The sequence below is a fragment of the Carcharodon carcharias genome, chromosome 22 (genome assembly GCF_017639515.1).
Source record: "Carcharodon carcharias isolate sCarCar2 chromosome 22, sCarCar2.pri, whole genome shotgun sequence".
Lineage (NCBI taxonomy): Eukaryota > Metazoa > Chordata > Chondrichthyes > Lamniformes > Lamnidae > Carcharodon > Carcharodon carcharias.
In genome coordinates, this window is record NC_054488.1 from 45,995,835 (window position 1) to 46,018,419 (window position 22,585).

General features: G+C 43.7%; 1 protein-coding gene across 9 annotated transcripts in view; it reads left to right on the forward strand.

Annotated features, from left to right (window-relative positions):
- The window catches only part of LOC121293608 (archaemetzincin-2), a 138,957-nt gene that overhangs the window by 18,402 nt on the left and 97,970 nt on the right, over positions 1 to 22,585 (forward strand). For all 9 annotated transcript variants that reach the window (XR_005946569.1, XR_005946570.1, XM_041216716.1 and 6 more), the window contains exons 3-6: positions 7,249 to 7,422; positions 13,119 to 13,247; positions 14,809 to 14,972; positions 19,175 to 19,351. Coding sequence is in view for 7 of the 9 variants with exons in the window: in XM_041216716.1 (XP_041072650.1) it covers positions 7,249 to 7,422; positions 13,119 to 13,247; positions 14,809 to 14,972; positions 19,175 to 19,351 (644 nt within the window). In the remaining 2 variants the exon portion in view is untranslated. The remainder of the gene's footprint in view (positions 1 to 7,248; positions 7,423 to 13,118; positions 13,248 to 14,808; positions 14,973 to 19,174; positions 19,352 to 22,585) is intronic.

Here is a 22,585-nt window from a genome sequence, read left to right on the forward strand (position 1 = left end):
GTGTCCCAGAGGGAGCGATCCTTACGGAATGCCGATAGGGGGGGGTGAAGGGAAGATGTGTTTGGTGGTGGCATCATGCTGGAGTTGGCGGAAATGGCGGAGGATGATCCTTTGAATGCGGAGGCTAGTGGGGTGATAAGTGAGGACAAGGGGGATCCTATCATGTTTCTGGGAGGGAGGAGAAGGCGTGAGGGCGGAAGCACGGGAGATGGGCCGGACACGGTTGAGGGCCCTGTCAACGACCATGGGTGGAAAACCTCGGTTAAGGAAGAAGGAGGACATGTCAGAGGAACTGTTTTTGAAGGTAGCATCATCGGAACAGATGCGACGGAGGCGAAGGAACTGAGAGAATGGGATGGAGTCCTTACAGGAAGCGGGGTGTGAGGAGCTGTAGTCGAGATAGCTGTGGGAGTCGGTGGGTTTGTAATGGATATTGGTGGACAGTCTATCACCAGAGATTGAGACAGAGAGGTCAAGGAAGGGAAGGGAAGTGTCAGAGATGGACCATGTGAAAATGACGGAGGGGTGGAGATTGGAAGCAAAATTAATAAATTTTTCCAAGTCCCGATGAGAGCATGAAGCAGCACCGAAGTAATCATCGATGTACAGAAGAAAGAGTTGTGGAAGGGGGCCAGAGTAGGACTGGAACAAGGAATGTTCCACATACCCCATAAAGAGACAGGCATAGCTGGGGCCCATGCGAGTACCCATAGCCACACCTTTTATTTGGAGGAAGTGAGAGGAGTTGAAGGAGAAATTGTTCAGTGTGAGAACAAGTTCAGCCAGACGGAGGAGAGTAGTGGTGGATGGGGATTGTTCGGGCATCTGTTCGAGGAAGAAGCTAAGGGCCCTCAGACCATCCTGGTGGGGGATGGAGGTGTAGAGGGATTGGACGTCCATGGTGAAGAGGAAGCGGTTGGGGCCAGGGAACTGGAAATTGTTGATGTGACGTAAGGTGTCAGAGGAATCACGGATGTAGGTGGGAAGTGACTGGACAAGGGGAGAGAGAAGGGAGTCAAGATAACGAGAAATGAGTTCCGTGGTGCAGGAGCAAGCTGAGACGATCGGTCTACCGGGGCAGTTCTGTTTGTGGACTTGGAAAAATTTATTAATTTTGCTTCCAATCTCCACCCCTCCATCATTTTCACGTGGTCCATCTCTGACACTTCCCTTCCCTTCCTTGACCTCTCTGTCTCAATCTCTGGTGATAGACTGTCCACCAATATCCATTACAAACCCACCGACTCCCACAGCTATCTCGACTACAACTCCTCACACCCCGCTTCCTGTAAGGACTCCATCCCATTCTCTCAGTTCCTTCGCCTCCGTCGCATCTGTTCCGATGATGCTACCTTCAAAAACAGTTCCTCTGACATGTCCTCCTTCTTCCTTAACCGAGGTTTTCCACCCACGGTCGTTGACAGGGCCCTCAACCGTGTCCGGCCCATCTCCCGCGCATCCGCCCTCACGCCTTCTCCTCCCTCCCAGAAACATGATAGGGTCCCCCTTGTCCTCACTTATCACCCCACCAGCCTCCGCATTCAAAGGATCATCCTCCGCCATTTCCGCCAACTCCAGCATGATGCCACCACCAAATACATCTTCCCTTCACCCCCCCTATCGGCATTCCTTAAGGATCGCTCCCTCCGGGACACCCTGGTCCACTCCTCCATCACCCCCTACTCCTCAACCCCCTCCTATGGCACCACCCCATGCCCACGCAAAAGATCCAACACCTGCCCCTTCACTTCCTCTCTCCTCACCGTCCAAGGGCCCAAACACTCCTTTCAAGTGAAGCAGCATTTCACTTGCATTTCCCCCAACTTATTCTACTGCATTCGTTGCTCCCAATGTGGTCTCCTCTGCATTGGAGAGACCAAACGTAAACTGGGCGACCACTTCGCAGAACACCTGCGGTCTGTCCGCAAGAATGACCCAAACCTCCCTGTCACTTGCCATTTTAACACTCCACCCTGCTCTCTTGCCCACATGTCTGTCCTTGGCTTGCTGCATTGTTCCAGTGAAGCCCAACGCAAACTGGAGGAACAACACCTCATCTTCCGACTAGGCACTTTACAGCCTTCCGGACTGAATATTGAATTCAACAACTTTAGGTCTTGAGCTCCCTCCCCCATCCCCACCCCCTTTGTGTTTCCCCCTTCCTTTTTTTTTCCAATAAATTATATAGATTTTTCTTTTCCCACCTATTTCCATTATTTTTAAATATTTTTAAATCTTTTATGCTCTCCCCACCCCCATTAGAGCTATACCTTGAGTGCCCTACCATCCCTTCTTAATTAGCACATTCGTTTAGATAATATCACCAACTTCAACACCTATGTGTTCTTTTGTTCTATTGTTGTTGACATCTTTTGATGATCTGCTTCTATCACTGCTTGTTTGTCTCTACAACCACACCAACCCCCTCCACTTCTCTCTCTCTCTCTCTCTCCGCCCCTCCCGCCCCCACACACCTTAAACCAGCTTATATTTCAACTCTTCCTTGGACTCGAACTCAAGTTCTGTCGAAGGGTCATGAGGACTCGAAACGTCAACTCTTTTCTTCGCCGATGCTGCCAGACCTGCTGAGTTTTTCCAGGTAATTCTGTTTTTGTTATGTACGTGAAATGTTGTACTGCCCAAAAGACCGCCAGAAGGTGTCGCTCACAGACAGAAAACCCTTGTTCTACAGGGGTTACGAGCTGGGATGCATACGTAGACCCGAGTCTCCTGTGGCGCTCCTGCAAGAGGACCGCCGAGATGGTAGAGTCCGTTGCAGCAACCTCCAGAGCAAAGGGGAGTGCTGGGTCTGATACCTGCAAGGCCGGACCCTTGGCCAGGGCTAGTTTTAATCCTAGAATGGCCTGAGCGTGTTGTTCCGTCCAAAGCAATGGGGCATCTTTCTTTAGAAGGCCTGACAGTGGGCGGCTTTGGTGACAAAATCATGAATATGGTTCCGGCAATATCCTACTAATCCTAAAAAGGATCTGAGGGATTTCACTCTGCTTATTTGGGGAACCTGTATTGTTTCTGTGGTTTTGGATCGACGCTGTCTGTGACCACCTCACCGATCAGGGGTAATTGTAATATTGCTTCAATGCGTTTAGCCTCAATTTCTCGCTTACCATAGGTAACCATATTTCCTAAGTATGTAACTTGGGATTTCATAATCTGGGTCGTTTTAGGGTTAACTTTAAGCCCCAAAGAAGTAAGGAGGGCTAATAATTCACTGAGGAGCTGCAAATGTTCCTCCTTAGTATCTGTCTGGAGGAGCAGGTCGTCAGCATACTGAATTAGACATTCGGGTCGGGAAAAGCCAGTGAACCCCTGAGTTAATCTTTGATGGAAGATTGAGGGAAAGTTATGAAACCCTTGAGGTAGACAGGTCCAAGTGTATTATTGACTTTGAAATGTAAAAGCGAATTTGTATTGACACTTCGTTTGCAAAGGAATGGACCAAAAACCATTACTAATATCCAGAACGGTAAAATATCGGGCTTGTGGAGCTTGTTTCATCATAGTCCCAGGGCTGGTCGCCACCGTAGGCACGGTCAGCGGGATAGCCTTATTTAACTCTTGGCAATCGATCGTTAGTTGCCAAGAGCCATCTGGCTTCCTAACTGGCCAGATTGGTGAGTTGTTTGTTGGTATCACACTCCCTGTTGTAACAGACTTGTTATCACCTTCGAAATTTCACTCTGCTTATTTGGGGAACCTGTATTGTTTCTGTGGTTTTGGATCGGGGCTGTCTATGACCACCTCACCGATCGTTCGACCGCAGTCATGTTTATGGGTTGCAAAGGTGGATATATACTTGCCAATAAGTTCTTGTACCTCGGGATCCTCAGATATGTCTGTAGGTTTAACCCAAAGTTCCCCGACTGTACTAATTCTCTCACAGTACGCCTTGGTGGGAACTCTGCTACTTTGCCCATTTGCCAACTGCAGCAATTTACTGGATCAAATGACAAATTACACTTTCTCATCAGGTCAGAGCCAAGAATGTGCTCTGCATTAGGATACAAATTTACCAATACAGCCGAGTGATAACAAATCAAATCTCTAATTCTGAACTCTAGTGGGCTAGTTTCTAAACCCTCCTGTGAGTGGCCTGTAAAGCCACTCAAAACAATCGTTCCTTTAGTGCGCCATGAAAAATCTATTCCTCTGAATTTATTGAGGGTGGTCCAGGAGACTCCAGTGTCCCATAAAGATTCGGCGGGGTGGCCTCCTACCTCACCTTCCACTAGGGATCATCCCACACCATCCCACTTGGCGTTACACACCCATACTGGAGAGGCCTGACACCATCATGTGCGCGGATCTTTGTCTGGACACCGAAGGTACAGATCGGCTCCTGGGTTGGCCGAACCTTCTTCAGAGATTGTGTATGTCGGGCTCCTCCCTTGGGGTCCTAGGGGTAAAGCCTGGCTCTGTCTCGGGTCCCTTCCTGTCTCTGACTCCCTTGCATAGTGTCTGACCTGGCCACAATTATAACATCGTGCCTGACCGTTCAGATCCCTTTGCCCTCTGTCTTGGTTCTGATCCTGACCATGGCCCCTCCCTGTGGTTATCATATACAGAGGTGGTGGTCCCTGGGGAGAGGGTGTCTCCCTCCCCCCACCACCACTGCCCTGACCCCATCCCTCATTTCTCCATTCCGGACTCTGACCCAAACTTCTCGCCGGGGTTTATTCGCCCCTGCTTGATCGTTTTTACTTTACCATTCTCTTGGACCTCCTCCTCCCAGGCTTGTGCCATATGCCTCAATACCCAAGCTTCTGTGAGTGTGGCATCAGTAGGGTCAAAGTTTGTTTACTACCCTTGGTAGAGTGTGATACCAAAGATCGGGTCCATCAGGTAGTATTCGGGGCCTGTAGATTTTGCTTATTTAATCCTGGTCTAAAAACCCTATCAAAGTGTGTCCACAGACGGTTGGCAAAGGATGTCAGGTGTTCCCCTTTCCTTTGCCTACAATTGGTTAAACCTTCAACCGGATCTCCTTTATTATTCCTTTATTACTTCCTACAGCCATCACCATTGCATCCATCATCTGCTGAAGGGGTCTCCCCCCCCCACCCCCCGGCAGTGTTCTGAGGATTTGGCAGCTCAGAGAGTACTGCAGGGCTCAGACACATTAACGAGCTTCTGCTCTTCCACATCATCTAAGCCATGTAAGGCCCTTTGTTGATGGACATGTTGGAAAAATTCATGTGGATCATCTCCGTCCTGAAATGGAGTGATCTTTTTGGCAATCTCTGCCAGTTGGGCCATGGTAAAGGGTGTACTATAAGTTATCGGCCCCTGGGCAGCTGCGGTGGGATCTCTTCATTCTGTATTAACTGGGTTCATGGGAGCAGTCTCTGGGGGCGCCGAAGGTATTTTACCCTCGGTCCAGGGAGGAGGAAGGTCCCACTTTCAGGGGCTGTCTCCCTCCCTTTCCCCATATTTCTAGGCAGCTTCTTCTAAACTACCCCAATTCACATCATCATCTCCCCCAGTGATTCTGTCTAGCTCTGTAGCTCCGAACACACACATCATACCTTTCCGAATGGAAAGTTGCGATTTTAATTTGTCAATTTCGTGCTGACATTTGACATGATCGGTGTTACCATGTCCATCCTCCCTGCCGGACTTGTGTGGGACTTTCACAGGTTCCTGCAAGTTATTACATTTATTGGTCATCTCTACCACTGCCTGACGGGCGGTATCACGTTCTCTGGTTGCCAGATCCCTTTCCTGATGTGCCGCTTCATACGGCGTCTGGAATTGATTCAGATGTACCAGATACATCTGATTTTTTTGTTTCTCATCCACTACTTTCTTTTGTAATTCATGTATAGCCTGCCTTGCAATTTCTAATTCTTGCATTAGTGCCTTTTTTCTTGTATTAATGCCCTTCTCTCTATTTCCCCGTTCCACAAATCTCTCATACAACTGGCTATCGCTGTAGCCTTACTGAGCTCAGAGGCGCATTTTGCCTGTACTTTTTTAGCCTCTTCCCAGTGCTTCTGTCCAGTGGGCCCTGCACCCACCAATGCCTTATCGGCATATTCGACCCATTTGGGCCATTTGTGGTTTAGGTACTCCCGGAGTACCTTCCCCCATTCTGGCATTTTACTGGCCATTTTCCCTGCATTTGTCCGCTATGTCGGTGTCGAGCACGGTAGTGACTTTAAGGCGATCACTTAACCGGCGCACCCAGGGACGCCAAAATGTTGACTCTGTCTTTGAGTACAATTGACGTACAGACAAACAAGTCTTATTGCCGGTAGTTCGTTTTAAGTTGACTTTATTATATCACACAGAGTTACTCAAAAGCGCTTTACCAAAATAACTCTAAAAGCTTCCACAGTTTGGAATGTAATGATACATTCAAGGAGAGGTGATCAGTCTCTGGTTTGGTGGTAGATCTTGTCGCTGAGTCCCTAACTCAGGGTCCACTTTGCGAGGGTTATTACTGCAGGTCTTCGCTGTTGATGTCTCCGAAGTTCCTTCTTTTATACAGTTGCACGCAGCATTGAGAACATTCTTAATCGCATACTCATGTGAGTCGTGGTCATCCGTTTACTTAGCGATAAGTGTAAAACAGGTTACGTCTGTTACGTTGTTCCTTGTGATTAAGTTAGTTTCTCATTTGTGTTGATTCATCCAGTGGATGGGGGGTATCTTCTGTTCCCTGCAATCAACTGCCCCTTCTCCTTTTGCTGATAGCGCACATTCCATTTCTGCGCACTGCTTCTACATTGACATCCTTTACCATCATGCTCCATGAATGTTGCAGCTTGCTTAACCTTTCCAGCTACAACCCCATCACAGACTTCTTTTTCCTTCACCCACACACAACCCCCACCACCACCCTTCACTTGCTGAAACCTGTTAGATTTCCGACTTTTCCCAGTTCTGATGAAAGGTTATAGATCTGAAATGTCAACTCTGTTTCTCTCTCCACAGATGCTGCTAGACCTGCTGAGTATTTCCAGGATTTTCTGTTTTGATTTCAGATTTCCAGCATCCTCTGTATTTTGCTTTTGTTTTACAAGATCTTACCAGTCAACTGTCAGAAGGCGTATTATTTTTGGCTTTGAGACGTGCCTGATGACGTTTTTTGTGAATAATTTTATGAATGGTTCCAGATGAGGCATTTTTGTAACAAAATTGGCCCTCAATGTTTTTAGCCATTAACTTAAAATTTCCAAAAGTTTCAAACTCTGGATTTACTATTTCTGTTGCATTTTCTGTTTTCAGGTTCATTTGGCGTTTCAGAGGCAACTACTGAGAGATATATACACTGGTTAAAGGAATACTGTGAAGCATTTTTCTATGGTCTGAAGATCAAATTCTTGGATCCCGTTTCAGTATCCCAAATCGGTTGTGTGTTCCGTATCAATACATATTCACACAATCTGCAGATACATTCAGGTACTGCTCCACAGTAAAACTGTTCTCAAGTATTTTGTTCAAAGTGGTGCATGCATTAAATATTACTTGTTAGTTATCACAGTGTATCTACCAATAACAAAAAATCAGGTTAAATACAAGAAGAAATGAATAGAGCCACCATGTGACTTTGTGCTTCCCTATGGCTAGCATGCAGACAGATGGAATTTGTTGGATTGAGGGTTTTCAAAGTGTGTGTGTTTATATAAAATTTACACAAAATAATATATTATTTTAAGAAAAAGTATTAATAATTTATTGTAAATTTTATTAAGTTCCTCCATCTTCTAAGACTATTTGGGTAACGTATCAACCCTTAGATTAGGGCAAGTCAGTTTCCAGAAATTTATTGCTTGCTGATAATTGAGAGAGGCTTCAAACAATTATCCCACATATCTCTGATTTTTCTTCAGATAATTTGTCACAATTGCATTGCATGAATGTATTCTGATATTGAATCATCTTAATAGTAAAGTCTCTTAACGATAGAATTCTGAGAGGGAAGAGATGTTAAGTCATGATGCTACAGCTATCATGGTGTGGTGCAGGCTTGATGAACTGGTTTGCCTTCTCTGGCTCATCAATTTCACATGTTTTTATGTCAAAAGTGCAATATTAAAATTGTGACAGAACTGAACTTTAGAACCAGGGCAATAATGTTGAGTGAAAACTGCAATTTGGAGTTGGAGTGAACCATGTGACATAGGTAGGAAATGGAGTAGGAAGAGTGGGATAAAAGGCACAGTCTCAATTTTTTTTATTTGTTCATGGGTTGTGAGCACTGCTGGCAAAGCCATCATTTATTGTCCTTAGTTCCCTTAAGATGGTGGTGTGAACGGCCTTCCGTGGTCTGTGTGGTATAGGTAAACCCACATTGCTGTTAGATGTGAGCTCCTGGATTTTGACCCAGTGATGTTGAGAGAATGATATATTTCCAAGTTGCTTTGGTGTGTGACTTGGAGGGAACTTGCTTCTGCCCTTGTTCTTCTAGGCAGTAGTGGTCCCAGGTTTGGAAGTTGCTGTTAAAGAAACCTTGGTGATTTGCTGCAGTGCATTTTGTAGAGGGTACACCTGTAGCCATGGTGCCCTGGAGGTGGAGGAAGTGAATATTTAATGTGGTGTATTGGGTGCCAATCAAGCATGCTCTTTTGTCCTTGATGGTGTTGAGCTTCTTGAGTGTTGTTCGAGTGGCACTGATCCAGGCAGGTGGAGAAGAGCATTACATCACATTCCTGACTTATGCCTCATATATGCTGGAAAGGCTGTGGGGAGTTAGGAGATGAGTCATCCTCTGCAGAATCACCAGCTTCTGATCCGCCCTTCTAGCCACATTATTTATGCAACTGGTCCAGTTAAGTTTCTGGTCAGTGATGATCCCCGGGATGTTGATGCAGGGGATTTGGCAATGGTAATGCCTTGAATGTTAAGCGAAGGTACTTAGGCTGCCTTGTTGGTGATGGTCATTGTCTGGCACTTGAATGACTTGAATGTTAATTGCCACTTATCAGCTGAAGCCTGAATGTTGTCTGGGCATGTCTTGCTGCATGTGGGCATGGACTGCTCCATTATATGTGAATTTGCAAATGGAACTGTACACTGTACAATCATCTTTGAACATCCCCACTTCTGACCTGGTTAGTGGTAACCACCAGGGTGCTGATAGTGGGGGATTCAATGAAGATAATGCCATTGAATGTCATGGGGAAATGGTAAGATTCTCTCTTGTTGGAGATGGTCATTGCCTGGCACTTGTGTGGCATGAATGTTACTTGCCGCTTATCTGCCCAAGCCTGAATGTTTTCCAGGTGCTGCTGCACATTGGCATGGAGTGCTTCAGTATCTGAGGAGCTGTGAATAGCACTGAACGTTGTGCAATCATCAGCGAACATCCACAATTGTGACCTTATGATGGTGGGGATGTCAGTGAGCAGGTAACTGAAGATGGCTGGGCATAGGACATTTGAGGAATCCCTGATATCCTGGGGCTGAGATGATTGACCTTGGACAACCACAATCATCTTCCTTTATCCTACTTACAATTTAAGTCACTGGGGTGCTTTTGCCTTGATTCCCATTTTAATAGGGCTCTATGATGCCATTCAGATGTTGCTTTGATGTCAAGAGCAGCCACTCTCACCTCATCTCTGGAATTCTTTTGTTCATGTTTATAAAAATGTATTCTTTCATGGTAAGTGGGCAAGACCAGCATTTGTTGTCCATCTCTCATCACCGTTGAGAACATACATACAAACATATGAACAGACGAACTAAGAGCAGGAATAGGCCACTTGGCCTTTCAAACTTGCTCTGCCATTCAGTAAGATCATGGCGGATCTGATTGTAACCTCAACCCCACATTCTTGCTACCCCCGATAACCTTTCACCCCTTTGTTAATCAAGAATCTATCTTAGCTTTACCTTAAAAATACTCAAAGACTTTGCTTCCACCGCCTTTTGAGGAAAAGAGTTCCAAAGACTCGCGACCCTCTGAGAAAAAAACTTCTCCTCACCTCTGTCTTAAATGAGCAATCCCTTATTTATAAACAGTGACTCCTAGTTCTCGATTCTCCCACAAAAGGAAACATCCTCTCCACGTGCACCCTGTCAAGACCCCTCACGATCTTAAAGGTTTCAATCAAGTTGCCTCTTATTCTTCTAAACTCCAGTGGATACAAGCCTAACCTGTCCAACCTTTCCTCATGCCCATTCCTGGTATTAGTCTGGTAAACCTTCTCTGAACTGCTGCATTACATTCATCCTTAAGGAGACCAATACTGTACACAGTACTCCAGATGTGGTCTCACCAGTGCCCTGTACAACTGAAACATAACTTCCCTACATTTGTAATCAATTTCCCTACCAATAAACGATAATATTCTATTAGCTTTCCTAATTACTTGCTCTACCTACATACTAGCCCTTTGTGATTCATGCACTAGGATACTCACATCCCTCTGAATCTCAGAGCTCTGCAATCTCTCACCATTTAGATAATATGCTTCTCTTTTATTCTTTATGCCAAAATGGACAATTTCAATTTTCCCCACATTATACTCCATTTGCCAGATCTTTGCCCACTTACTTAACCTATCTATGTCTCTTTGTCACCTCCTTCATCCTCTTCACAATTTACTTTCCTACCTATCTTTGTGTTGGTGATGAGCTGTCGTCTTGAACTCCCACAGTCCATCTGGTTCAGATACACCTACAATGCTGTTAGGAAAGGAGTTCCAGGATTTTGATCCCTTGACAATGAAGGAACTGCGATATATTTTCAAGTCAGGATGGTGTATGGCTTAGAGGGGAATGTGCAGGTGGTGGTGTTCCTGTGTATCTGCTGCCCTTGTCATTCTTGCTGGTACGTGTCGTCTGTTTGGAAGGAACTGTCAAAGGAGCCTCGGTGAGTTGCTGCAGTGCATTTTGGAAACAAAATTGAAATTTAAACCAGCCAACTTGACCCTGATTGACACCCTGCTGTCACTATGCATCACTATGAATGTTAAAAGTGGTGGATGGGATGCTGATCAAGCGAGCTGCTTTGTGCTGGATGGTGTCGAGCTTCTTGAGTGTTGGTGGAGCTGTATTCATCTAGGCAAGTGAAGAGTATCCCATCACATTCCTGACATGTGCCTTGAAGATGGTGGATGGACTTTGGGGAGACAGGAAGTGAGTTACTCCCCTCAGAATTCCCAGCCACTAACCTGTTTTTGTAACCAAAGTATTTCTATAGCTGGTCCATAGGGGAGATGATTAGATTCCCTCTTGTTGGAGATGGTCATTGCCTGTCACTTGTGTGGCATGAATGTTACTTGCCACTTATCAGGCCAATCCTGAATGTTGCCCAGATCTTGCTGCACATTGGCACGGACTGCTTTAGTATCTGAGGAGTTGTGAAGGCACTGAACATTGTGCAATCATTAGCAAACATACCCACTGCTGACATTATGATGGAAGAAAGGTTATTGAAGCAGCTGAAAATGGTTGAGCCTAGGACACTACTCTGCAGCAATGCCCTAGGCTAAGATGATTGGCCTCCAACAACCACAACCATCTGCTAGGTATGATCCAACCAGTGGAGAATTGTCCCCTGATTACCTTTGACTTAAATTTTGCCAGGGCTCCTTGATGCCATATTCGGTCAAATGCTGTCTTCGTGTCAAGAGCAGTCACTCTCACCATCCCTGTTGCCTGTGTTTGGACCAAGGCAGTAATGAGCTCATGAGCTAGGTTATTCTGGTAGAATCCAAACAGCATCAGTGAGCAGGTCACTGCTGTGTAGGTGCTTCTCGATAGCACTGTTGATGACACCTTCCATCACTTTGATGATATTGCTGAAAAGAGAGACATGTTGAAGCTTTTCATCTTGCACTCATCAGGACACTTCACAAGAATACCAATATAAGGGGAAAACATTTTATACTCTGAGAAGAGAGTGCTGATTGATTGGCAAGTAGATCTGATTGGTAGAGGCATGCCATGGATAATGCAGCAGTGACGGCAACTGACAGTTAACTGCCAAGCATTGTTTGAAATTTAAACCAGCCAACTTGACCCTGATTGGTCAATGTATTGCCCTGAGGAATGAATCAGCGAATGGCTGTCACTTATTTTGTTTAGCTGAAACAGGTGCAATGTGTGTACATGTTCTTTCTGTTTACAAAGAACGGGACCCTGTGTATTAATATATGTAGCTTCCAGTCCTTGCAAATGCATCAAACTGTGAGCCTGACTGACAATCTTAAATTGGCTGTTGGCATAATTTTTAGATGATAATGATTGGAAGTGTACTGATGGGGTGGTAATTGGCCAAAATGGACTTATCCTACTTTTTGTCAGTAGGCCATACCTGGGCAATTTTGTATTTTGTCGGCTAATGCCAGTGTTGTAGTGCGCTGGAACAGCCTGGCTAGAGGCATGGTTAGTTCAAGACCACGAGTCTTTAGTGGGTTGTTGCTGAGACCCCAGCTTTTCATCTTATTGTAAATGACCTGGATTTGGGAATAAAGGGCATATATCCAAGTTTGCAGATGAATCTAAAATATGATATATGGTTGGCTGTGAAGAAGAAAGCAGAAAATTGCAAAATAGTAAATAGATCAGGTATCAAGCAGATTCAGTTTAATAAACATAACTTTGGATTTAGGAATTGTATATGGGAGTGAAATCATGAATGAAGAAGCATCAGGATTGATGGAGAAACATAATTTTGGAGTGTAGGTTCAGAAGTAATTAAAAGCTAGCTCATCAGTGATCAAAAAAGCTGCATCGTTGGATTTCATTGCAAGAATAGGAAAACAAAGATTTGGAACTGCAATTATTGTGTACTGACTACTCATCTAACTATATTTGGAATATTATGTTCAGTTTTAGGCAGGCTTTGGCTTAGCAAGTATATGCAGTTCTTTGTAAATTATTCCTGGGGAAAAGGCTGAAAATGTTAATATTCTACACTTCTATATCGTCACTTTGTGCCTGAAATTAAGTGAGATTAGAATTGTTTTGTCCCTTGTGTTCTATTTTAATGGAGAAGTAACTGAAGATTTGTCAATGTGAACTGAACATTTGTTTCCTTTGGTTAAGCTTGTGCATAAGTTTCGAGATGTAATATATCCAGTTTTGAATATTGTTGGTAGTATGCATGTTCAAGCTTGTAAATGGAATTTCTTGCTTTTGTTTAGGTAGTATTCTTAAGTACCTGAAGAAGAAAAAGCCTAAAGATGCTTTCTGTATTGTTGGAATTACAATGATTGACCTTTATCCAGAAGATTCCTGGAATTTTGTGTTTGGACAAGCATCTCTTACAGAAGGTAAAGAAATGCAAGATGTGCATTCCCCTCCCATGCCCCTTTTGTTTTCATTAATATTTAAATGTTTTTAGTGACTGTCGTAGCTTTCTGCAAAAGAGGTTCATTTATATAATCATCAGCTTTTGTGTTTTTGAACAACCTATCCAAACCCCACACAACGTTTACAGTACATAAGTATATTTTCGTCTCTCATCGTGGCCCTTCTTATGGGTCCTCTGAATAAGTCATGATGGAGCCATAACAAAGCAACTGAAGTGCTATTAATAAAGAACTCAGTTGTGGAAAAAAGGCTACATTTAAAATGGGCATTGATGAGTGGCACCTGGAATGCTGTCTTTAATTTTGGCCTCCTTACCTAAGGAAAGACAGAGCTGCCCTACAGGAAGTATGGCAAAGGTTCACTAGACTGGTTTGTGTAATGAGAGAATTGTCCTTTGAGGAGAGTTGAGTAAACTAGGCTTGTATTCCCTGGAGTTTAGAAGAATGAGAGGCTTGACAGGGTGGATGCTGTTTTCCCCAGCTGAGGAATCTAAAACAGAATCATAGTCTCAGAAGAAGGGTTTGGCTATTAAGGACTGAAATGAGAAATTTCTGCACTCAGAGGGTTGTGAATCTTTGGAATTCTCTACCCCAGAGACCTGTGGCAACTCAGTCATTGAGTTCATTCAAGACCAAGATATATAGATTTTTCAGTACTAGGAGAATTAAGGGAAATGGGGTAGTGTGGAAAGGTGGAGTTGGCGTAGAAGATCAGTCATGATCTTGTTGAAGGTGGAGCAGGCTCAAAGAACCAAATGTCTTACTCCAGCGCCTATTCCTTACACAAGGTGTTGATAGAAATAGCTGATTTGCTGGTGAGGTATGAAGCAATTGGAGATGTGTTCTCTTAGTTGGAGCACAGAGGGCTGACCCTTGAGAGTTGCCTCAGAAATTGTAATATTGCAGGTTTAAATTGGAAGGAAGAAGAGTTTTGCTGAAAGCCTGAGCCTGATAATCAGCCTACTATTTTCTAGCAGAGGGCTGGCAGGGCTGTCTGTTTTATTTCCATGAATGATGCTACCAAATCAATAGCTTTAGCATGTTCCCACAGATGACTCTTTGACATTAATGTTGTTTACCTCAGTTATATCTGGCTCTCTGCTGTTTAGGTGGCTAAGTTAAGAGATGGAGCTCTTTTTTTAAGTGAGGTACTTTCCACCAATTTGAATGAAATTGGAAAGTGAACCAAATTCCGGCCAGCAGTTGAATATAGCTCTAATCAACTGCAACATTCAGTTCTGTTCACTATGGCTGGGAATTGTGACATTTTTGCTGCTATAAGGAAAGTTAAACATTTTATTTGATCCTCTGAATGTCTTGAGTATTTTTCAATATTTAGGCACCTAAATTAGGAGCATTTCTTGCTTTGGAAGTGAAGTGCAATTTATTGAGTGCTACCTTGGAATCTTTATGTTGTTTTGTTTTCAACATGAGTTAGCTGGTTGCAGATATTTTGATTTACTTGTGCAGGGCAGTAGAACAAAATGCTGAAGTATGATGGTCGGTTATGTATCTTTTATAGGGATGGGTGTTTTTAGCTTTGCTCGATATGATGATGATTTTTACACCATGAACTACAAAGGAAAACTGAAGAGAAAAAAACATCTAGCTCCAGACGATTATTCAGTCTTTGATGGATACTACACACCACCTATTACAAGCAAGCTGCTGCTAAGATCCTGTAAGGTCTGTTTGCAGAACTGAAAATGTTGTATTTGGAAATAGTTGCTTTAAATAACAGTGGAGTTGTGCTTTGTAGACTTCATGTCAACTTGGCTCAGTTGGGCACACCCTTATCTCTTGAGTCAGATGGTTGTGGGTTGAAGGCTTAATATAGGCCAGTGAAGTCCAATATATCAGCCACATGTGGCTAATTGCGAATCCACAAGCAGGTAATTGCATTTCTGCTTAGTAAATAAAAAATGAGGTAATACATATTGCCAGTGGCCATGTTCTCTCAGTGCTCATATTCACATATCATGTGCATATGCACTTCAACCTTCTTTGTTGTATGTGCTTTCTTGGCCACTGCAAAGGAAATCTGCATTTAACCACCTTCTGGGTGGAGAGCCTGGGAAAGTCTTGTTGTACATCAATATTCTCTGCAATTACTCTGGCAGCAATAATTGCAAGAAACAATCCAGTATCGGAGCATAGATCTGCAGCATGGATAAAAGATGTGAAAATGCTGTCCGACTGCAAAGGAAATCTGCATTTAACCACCTTCTGGGTGGAGAGCCTGGGAAAGTCTTGTTGTACATCAATATTCTCTGCAATTACTCTGGCAGCAATGATTGCAAGAAACAATCCAGTATCGGAGCATAGATCTGCAGCATGGATAAAAGATGTGAAAATGCTGTCCGTTCGTTTCTCTTCTCTGAGAATGGCAGGAGAAGGCCATTTAGCCTCAGCAAGTAGGCATGTCTTTGTTGAGGTTGTTAGTAGCTAAAGTGAGGTCCCAAGGACCTAGATTCCGTGCTGGAAAAGGTTTAATGATCTCATGAGGTCTGGCAATGTGAGTGCCCTGTAACTTTATATTGGCAGCCATCACTCTCTCACCTCCCCAGCATCCTCCTGCACAACACTCCTTTGATCAACATACTTTGCTGTCACACACATTCCTTTTCTGTTCAACTTCCTCCTCAAATCTCTGTCTCAAGGAACAAGACTAACCCTCTCTTGCAACATTTTGTCCTCTTGTTCTCATTCTTCACAGTGGCCCTCCTCAAATCTTTACCCTCCATCCTCAGCAGTTAACCACTCATACTCCTAGCTCCTTGCCGTTTTTTGTTGAAGCAAAAGAGAGCTCACAATTCCAGGGAGAGGAAGAGCTGGGGGTGGGCCTGTAGCCATTGCTACCCCCACGGTGAAGGAGGAGAAAGCACTGGAGATCAGCAGAGTGGCACCAGTATAGGTCGTTCCCAGTGTGGTGGCCCAGGGATTTGGTGACACCATTAGATATAGCTGCCATATGGCACTTAACTCAGTCATGTTAAATCAATGTTGCCAACAGCATTAAATGTCATGATCTGCATTATGCTAATTTGAAACCTGCTTCACCTAGGTTTCAGCACCAACACGTCTTTCATCTCCTACAGCTGTGTGGCTGGTGCTGGCGGAGGAGATGAGGCTGAAGATTCTTTGAAGAGGTACTGTCTCATGCTTCCTGCGCACCCTCCACCAGTACAGATACACACACCTCAGTTGGTCCAGTTTCTCAGATAGACAGGGTGGCAGAGGGTTAGGAGCACATCACATAGAGAAGGTGCTGGATACAGGGGCAGCAAAGGAGAGTCACTGTCAGTGTGCAGAACATCAAGGTCTGCTCAGCTGGACATAGATGGTAAGCCCCTGAGTTCATACCATACTTGTGGAACAGGAACAAGAAATATGTGTTCACCTGTCAGAATTTCCAGAGGCAGTGCACAACCGTGCACGCAAAATGGAGGAGTCCATCTCTAGCGTCAGTGCCATGATGTCTCAGGCATTTCCGCTGGTGACTACCTCCATTGCAATAGTGTGATGCGGTGGGCCACCACATGCACCAAATAGCCTCCACACCATGGCTGCCAGTTTACACAGCATCTATCAGAACATGGCCTTGGTGGCTGAACGCCACAATCACATGCAAGGAGTGCAAATCAAGTGCTCTCCTGCTCTTGGTTAGCAATGAAATGCAGGCGGACTCTGAGAGGGAAGATGACTGAAGGTCAGTTGGCAGTCAACGTTCTTCTCAAAGTATCTCAACTAGCCCACTCTTGCCCTCCATACATCCCCTCAATCCCCCTGCCCCTTAGAGCCACGTAGGCATCGGGACAGGACACAGCTTAACTCTGCCCCTGCACAAGTGCAGCTGGAGTAGTCTTTGGCAAGGCCCTTACAGGCTCCAAATCCCAGAGGATTTCCGCCATGGATATCTCATGTCAAAGTAGGAGAGTGAGCAGGATGCTGCTAGCTCTGCTGAAGTCGTAGGCATAGCACCACATAGGAATAATAAAAAGCATATGAGGAAAAGGTTTCAGTTGCACAAAGGTAATTATTTCGGTGCTTATTACATTGTTACTGTACTAGTAATGCTGTTTATTTGAATGAAAGAATGAGTTTATCTGAACTACTCATTTTCACATGGGTTGTGATGATGCAAGCACACTTTGCAAGTGAAGCACACCCAGATGCGGCCATCCCAGGCTTCTCTCTAGGCAGGTCTGCGGCCGAAGGTGCATATCCGGATACTCCTCTTCCTCCTCTGAGGGTTCTGGGCACTCACCACATTCCTCTGGCACCAACTCCAGTCTTCTTTGCAGGCATAACAGACCTCCCAATCGTGAACACTCTCGCTGGGGCATATTGAAAGGCGCCTACAGATCAGAGAAGACAGTGGAACCTCATTTTGAGCTAATCAGTGGCTTGCCTGGTTGTAATATGGCTCCTGTGGTATGTCTCCTATGCCTCTGTGGTGAGGTTCCTCACTGGGGTGAGGTATTACTTGCCCCATAAACCAAACTCTGAGGCTGGCTGGTGGAGAGAACTGCGCAGCTTGAGACTGCTGAAAGATGAATGAGTCCTGGCAGCTCCCTGGATTCTTGGCATACATCTGCATTATCCTCTTGGGGTTGGTCATATACCATCTGCACATTCAGGGAGTGAAAGCCCTTCCAATTTGCAAATACGCTTGGCTATTCTGATAATGTCTTCATTGCCACATGGGTGCAGTCTATGATATCTCGGACCTGCAAAAATCCTGCGAGGGAAGCACAGCACTCATCCATCTCAAAGTTAATGAAGTTGGAAGCCCTTGCAAGCAAGGCAACAGTGACCTGGCTGATGCAGTTGTGGGCTGCAGATCGCGAGATCCTACACAAGTCTGTGGTCAACTTGACAACCACAGCATAGCTGGCCACCTGCTCCTTGTGGGTGAAGATCTTGTTACAAGAGGCTGTCATGAGTGGCCGAGTCTTCTGAAACACTGTTCAAAGAGGTTGAGGAAGCTGAGTCCTTGGCGTATAGTCTCTGTGCTGAGGACATCACCTCCTTTGTGGACCTGTGTCCATCTCTTTATTTACAATTCTTATAGAGACTGATAACTTGTAAAAAAGTGATATGAGTTTTCCAGTAACCAGGGTCAGGAACTTTGGGAAATTTGCTTATTTTCTCCTCCCTTTGTTAGAAATGTTGAAGTAAATGTTATTGTTCCTCACATGATCTTGGCTGAGATGGTTTGTATTGCTCAGCTGTTTACTGGGTAAATTCTCATCCATGGGAGGAATAAGTAAACTTATTCTTAATCATTGAATAACTTTTGTGTTCTCAGTCAAATTAAAATTTTGATTTAATTACTTGAAAACATCTGGAAAAGTTTGTGTTGAGGGAAGTTTGATTGCTGTTTCTCGTTATCTTGGCTGTGCTGCTCACATTCTTTCATGTATATTTCGGATAACATTATATTGAGGCCCCTTTTTAGATTGATTTAAACAATTCTATGGCAGTATTCAAAGAACGTGGGAGTTCTCCTGATATCCTGGCCAAATTTACCCTTCGATTGATGCCATCAAAAATAGACAAATTAATCTTTACAACCATGAGTTCAGAAGCAGATGTAATTTAAAAAAAAATACAATCTCTGAGTGATATCACTGCATCAGAAATATCACATTCTGCATTAAATTTTTAGAGAATAGAAAATGGATTGAGGGTATGCTGGATTGGAGCCTGTTAAAGCGGAGAGATACAGCTTTCAAACAAGACTGAAGATAGTTCACTTTTTCGTATTTAATAATGGATAGCTGTACATGGCATTGCTCTATTAAATTTTTTTTAAATTGATTCTTTAATAAATTTCTTTTCAAGTTGTTATGTCATCTGCTGAATAAAATTTGCTGTATTTTCAGACTTTAACTCATGAAATTGGACACATTTTCGGCATGCATCACTGCCAATGGTTACAATGTGTAATGCAAGGTTCCAACCATTTAGAGGAGTCTGACCGACGGCCAATTGATCTTTGCCCTATTTGCCTAAGAAAACTGCAGTGTGCCATTAACTTTGACATTAAGGAGAGATATAAGGTAGAGTAAAAATTACTCATTTTTCTCTATGAAGTATTATGAAAGGTTGTAAATAGAAAATGAAGAATATGTTGTTTTATTGTGAGAATTACACTATTAATATGATTGAATAGTACTTATAGTGGCTTTCTTCAGAATATTTCCTAATGGATAAAGCAATGCTTCCCAAACTTGTTCCAATTGTGACGCCCATTTTAATGCCTTGGGCATCATGTGTCTCCAAGGTGAAAATTTGGGGGACTCCGAGAGTTGTTGAGTGAGAGAGGGAAGGAACTGAGTGTGCCCTAACTCCCACTTAACCTCCCCCATTTCACCTTCCTTCACCCCACTCTCCGAAATCAGTCCAGAAATCTGTCCAAGCTTCACAGCCGTCATTGCTGCCTCATCGTTAGCCCAAAATCTCATCTTGATATCTCGCTGGCAGCTGTGATCACTGGAAGCCTTGGGATAGAGGTTCAAGGCAGTTATGAACTTTTGAACTGAAAATGTCAAAAATGAATTGATATTCGTCGTTTGGTGGTGAAATTCATTAAATATGTCTCTGAACATGAATAACATGTCTTCTCACAAGTTATATAACTATTTTAATTCCACCAGCAGATTTAGTAATTTTAGTTCTTACAGTGAGGATAAATTTTAATAGATTAGCTTTTAAAATCAGCTATTCAAAACAAAGGCAAATAGAACAGCAATAAAAACAGAAAATTCTGGAAGTACTCAGCAGGTCAGGAAGCATCTGTGGAGAGAGAAACAGTTAACATTTCTGTTCGATGACCTTTCATCTGAACTGGGAAAGATTAGAAACATAATAGGTTTTGAGCAAGGAGTGGGTGGGACAGAGAAAAAGGAAGGTCTTTGATAGGGCGGAAGACAAGAGAGATTAATTGAAAGAAGTGTTAGTCTTACAGAACAAAAAGGATTGGTGATGGGGCAGGAAAAGAAACAAAGAAGCAGAAGATGTGCCTATAGCAGGAGTGCTGAAAGCATAGATAAGAGGAAAATCTGATACATCTAAAGAAAAGGAATCAAAATGGGATTAGGAGATTATGGCCTGAAATTGTTGAACTCAGTGTTGAGTCCGGAAGGTTGTTAAGTGCCTAATCTAAAGATGAGGTGTTGTTCCTTGAGGTTACATTGAGCTGGACAGGAACAGCAGGCCAAGGACGGAGATGTTGGCATGAGAGTAACGTGCAGAATTAAAAAGACAGGCCACCAGAAGCTCAGGGTCGTGCTTGTGGACTGAACAGAGTTTTTTTGCAAAGCACTCATACCATCTGTGTTTGGCCTCCCTAGTGTAGAGGAGACCACATTGCGAGCAGCGAATACAGAATACTAGATTGAAAGAAGTAAATGTAAGTCGCTGCTTCATCTGGAAAAAGTGCTTGGGGGCCTGCGTTGAGAGGAGAGAGGAAGTAAAACCTGCCCTTTTACATCTCCTGCATTTGCATGAAAAGGTGTTGTGGGAAGGGGATGGGTGTTGGGGTGACTGAGGAGTGAACCAGGGTATCATGACAGGGGAGGGGAGGGAAAGATGTGTTTGGTGGTGGCATTACTCTGGAGGTGATAGAAATGTCCGAAAGTGATCTGTTGTAAACAGAGACTGGTGGGGTGGAAGGTGAAGATGAGGGGAATCCTATTGTGGTTCTGGAAGGGAGGGGAAGAGTTGAGAGCAGAAAATGTGGCAGACGTGACCAAGGACCCTGTCAGTCATGGGGTGGGGGGTGTGGGGAGGAGATGTGATAACCTTGGTTGAAAAAATAAGACATCGCCGAAGTGCTGGTGTGGAAGGTTGCATTGTTGGAACAGATGAGATAGAAGAACTGGAAGAATGGAATAGAGTCTTTACAGGGTGCAGGGTGTGAGGAAGTGTAGTCAAGGTAACTGTAGGTGTCAGTGACTTATAATAAACATTAGTTGATAGCCTGCTGTCAGAAATGGAAACAGGCAAGTCAGGGAAGGGAGGAGTTGGAAATAGATCATGTGAAACTGAGGGAAGGGCGGAAATTGGAAGTAAAGTAGGTGAAGTTTTCCAATTCCAGTGAGAGCAAAACAGGACATCAAAGCAGTCATTAATGTACTGGAAAAAGAGTTGAGGGAAGGGGCCTTCGCATAGAACTGGAACAAGGAATGTTCCACTAATTCCATAAAAAGAAAGGCATAGTTAGAACCCATACGTAAATAGAATATTGCAAATAGTACAGTGCTTTGGTATACAAATATTTAGATACTGAGCAGCATGGGCACATTCCTAACATTAAGCTGTTCAGAATGCATTACAGAATGACCAGTACTGCTGAACCTGAGAGAATATTTAGGACAGACCTAGAAGTCACAGTTCTGCTTAAATGGCTTGTTTATAAAATTATGCTTGGTATTAAAGGGAATGTAGAACATGGGCAGGCAGCTAAATAAAGGAGCAAAAACAGCTACTTGTTGTACCGGAAGGATGTAAATAGCATTGTGCTTTGGGTCAGCTGTGAGATTGTTGCACTTCTCAATGTACATAAATCATCTGGACCCTGATATAGGGATACAACATTAGAATTTTCACTTTGTACAAAAATAGGATGTGGGATTATTTATGAAGGGGAAATGCAGGCTGCTTTGGAATAGCATAGGTTGTTAAATTGATAAGATAGATTGGGCCTGCACAGAAAATGATGCAGGCAGAAAGAGAAGCAATTACTGGAGTTGCAGTGGCTCGGTAAGACAGGAATCAAATTAGGGCAGGCTCCCTGTGGTGCACCACAAGTTAAGTTGTTGGAGGAGCATAGTCTGGCAACATTATAAAGAAACTGGGATCTTGTCTCTCAATATACAGTTAAGGAGAGATGATATAAAGATTTTCAAAATGATGGAATTCTGATCAAGTAAATAGAAAAAACTATTACCATTGGTTGGTGAACTGTAACTATAGGGAATAAATTTAAGATCTTCACTAAAGGAGTGAAGGGAGAGATAGAAGGATTTTTAATACAGGGAAGGTTTTTAGGACATGGAATACCCCAACATAAACAATGTCGAAATAGAATCCGACTGGCTTTAAAATGGAAGTAAATAAAGATTTGAAATTTTTTTTTGTATAAGGGCATGGGGAAATTACAGATAAATGGGGTTAGATCCTTTCAGAGAGCCATGAAGATATGATAGTCAGATTTGCTTACTTCTGTGTTATAAAATTCTGCACTCCATGAAACTCTGGTGTATTGCTTTTGTATCTATATAGACTGGTCT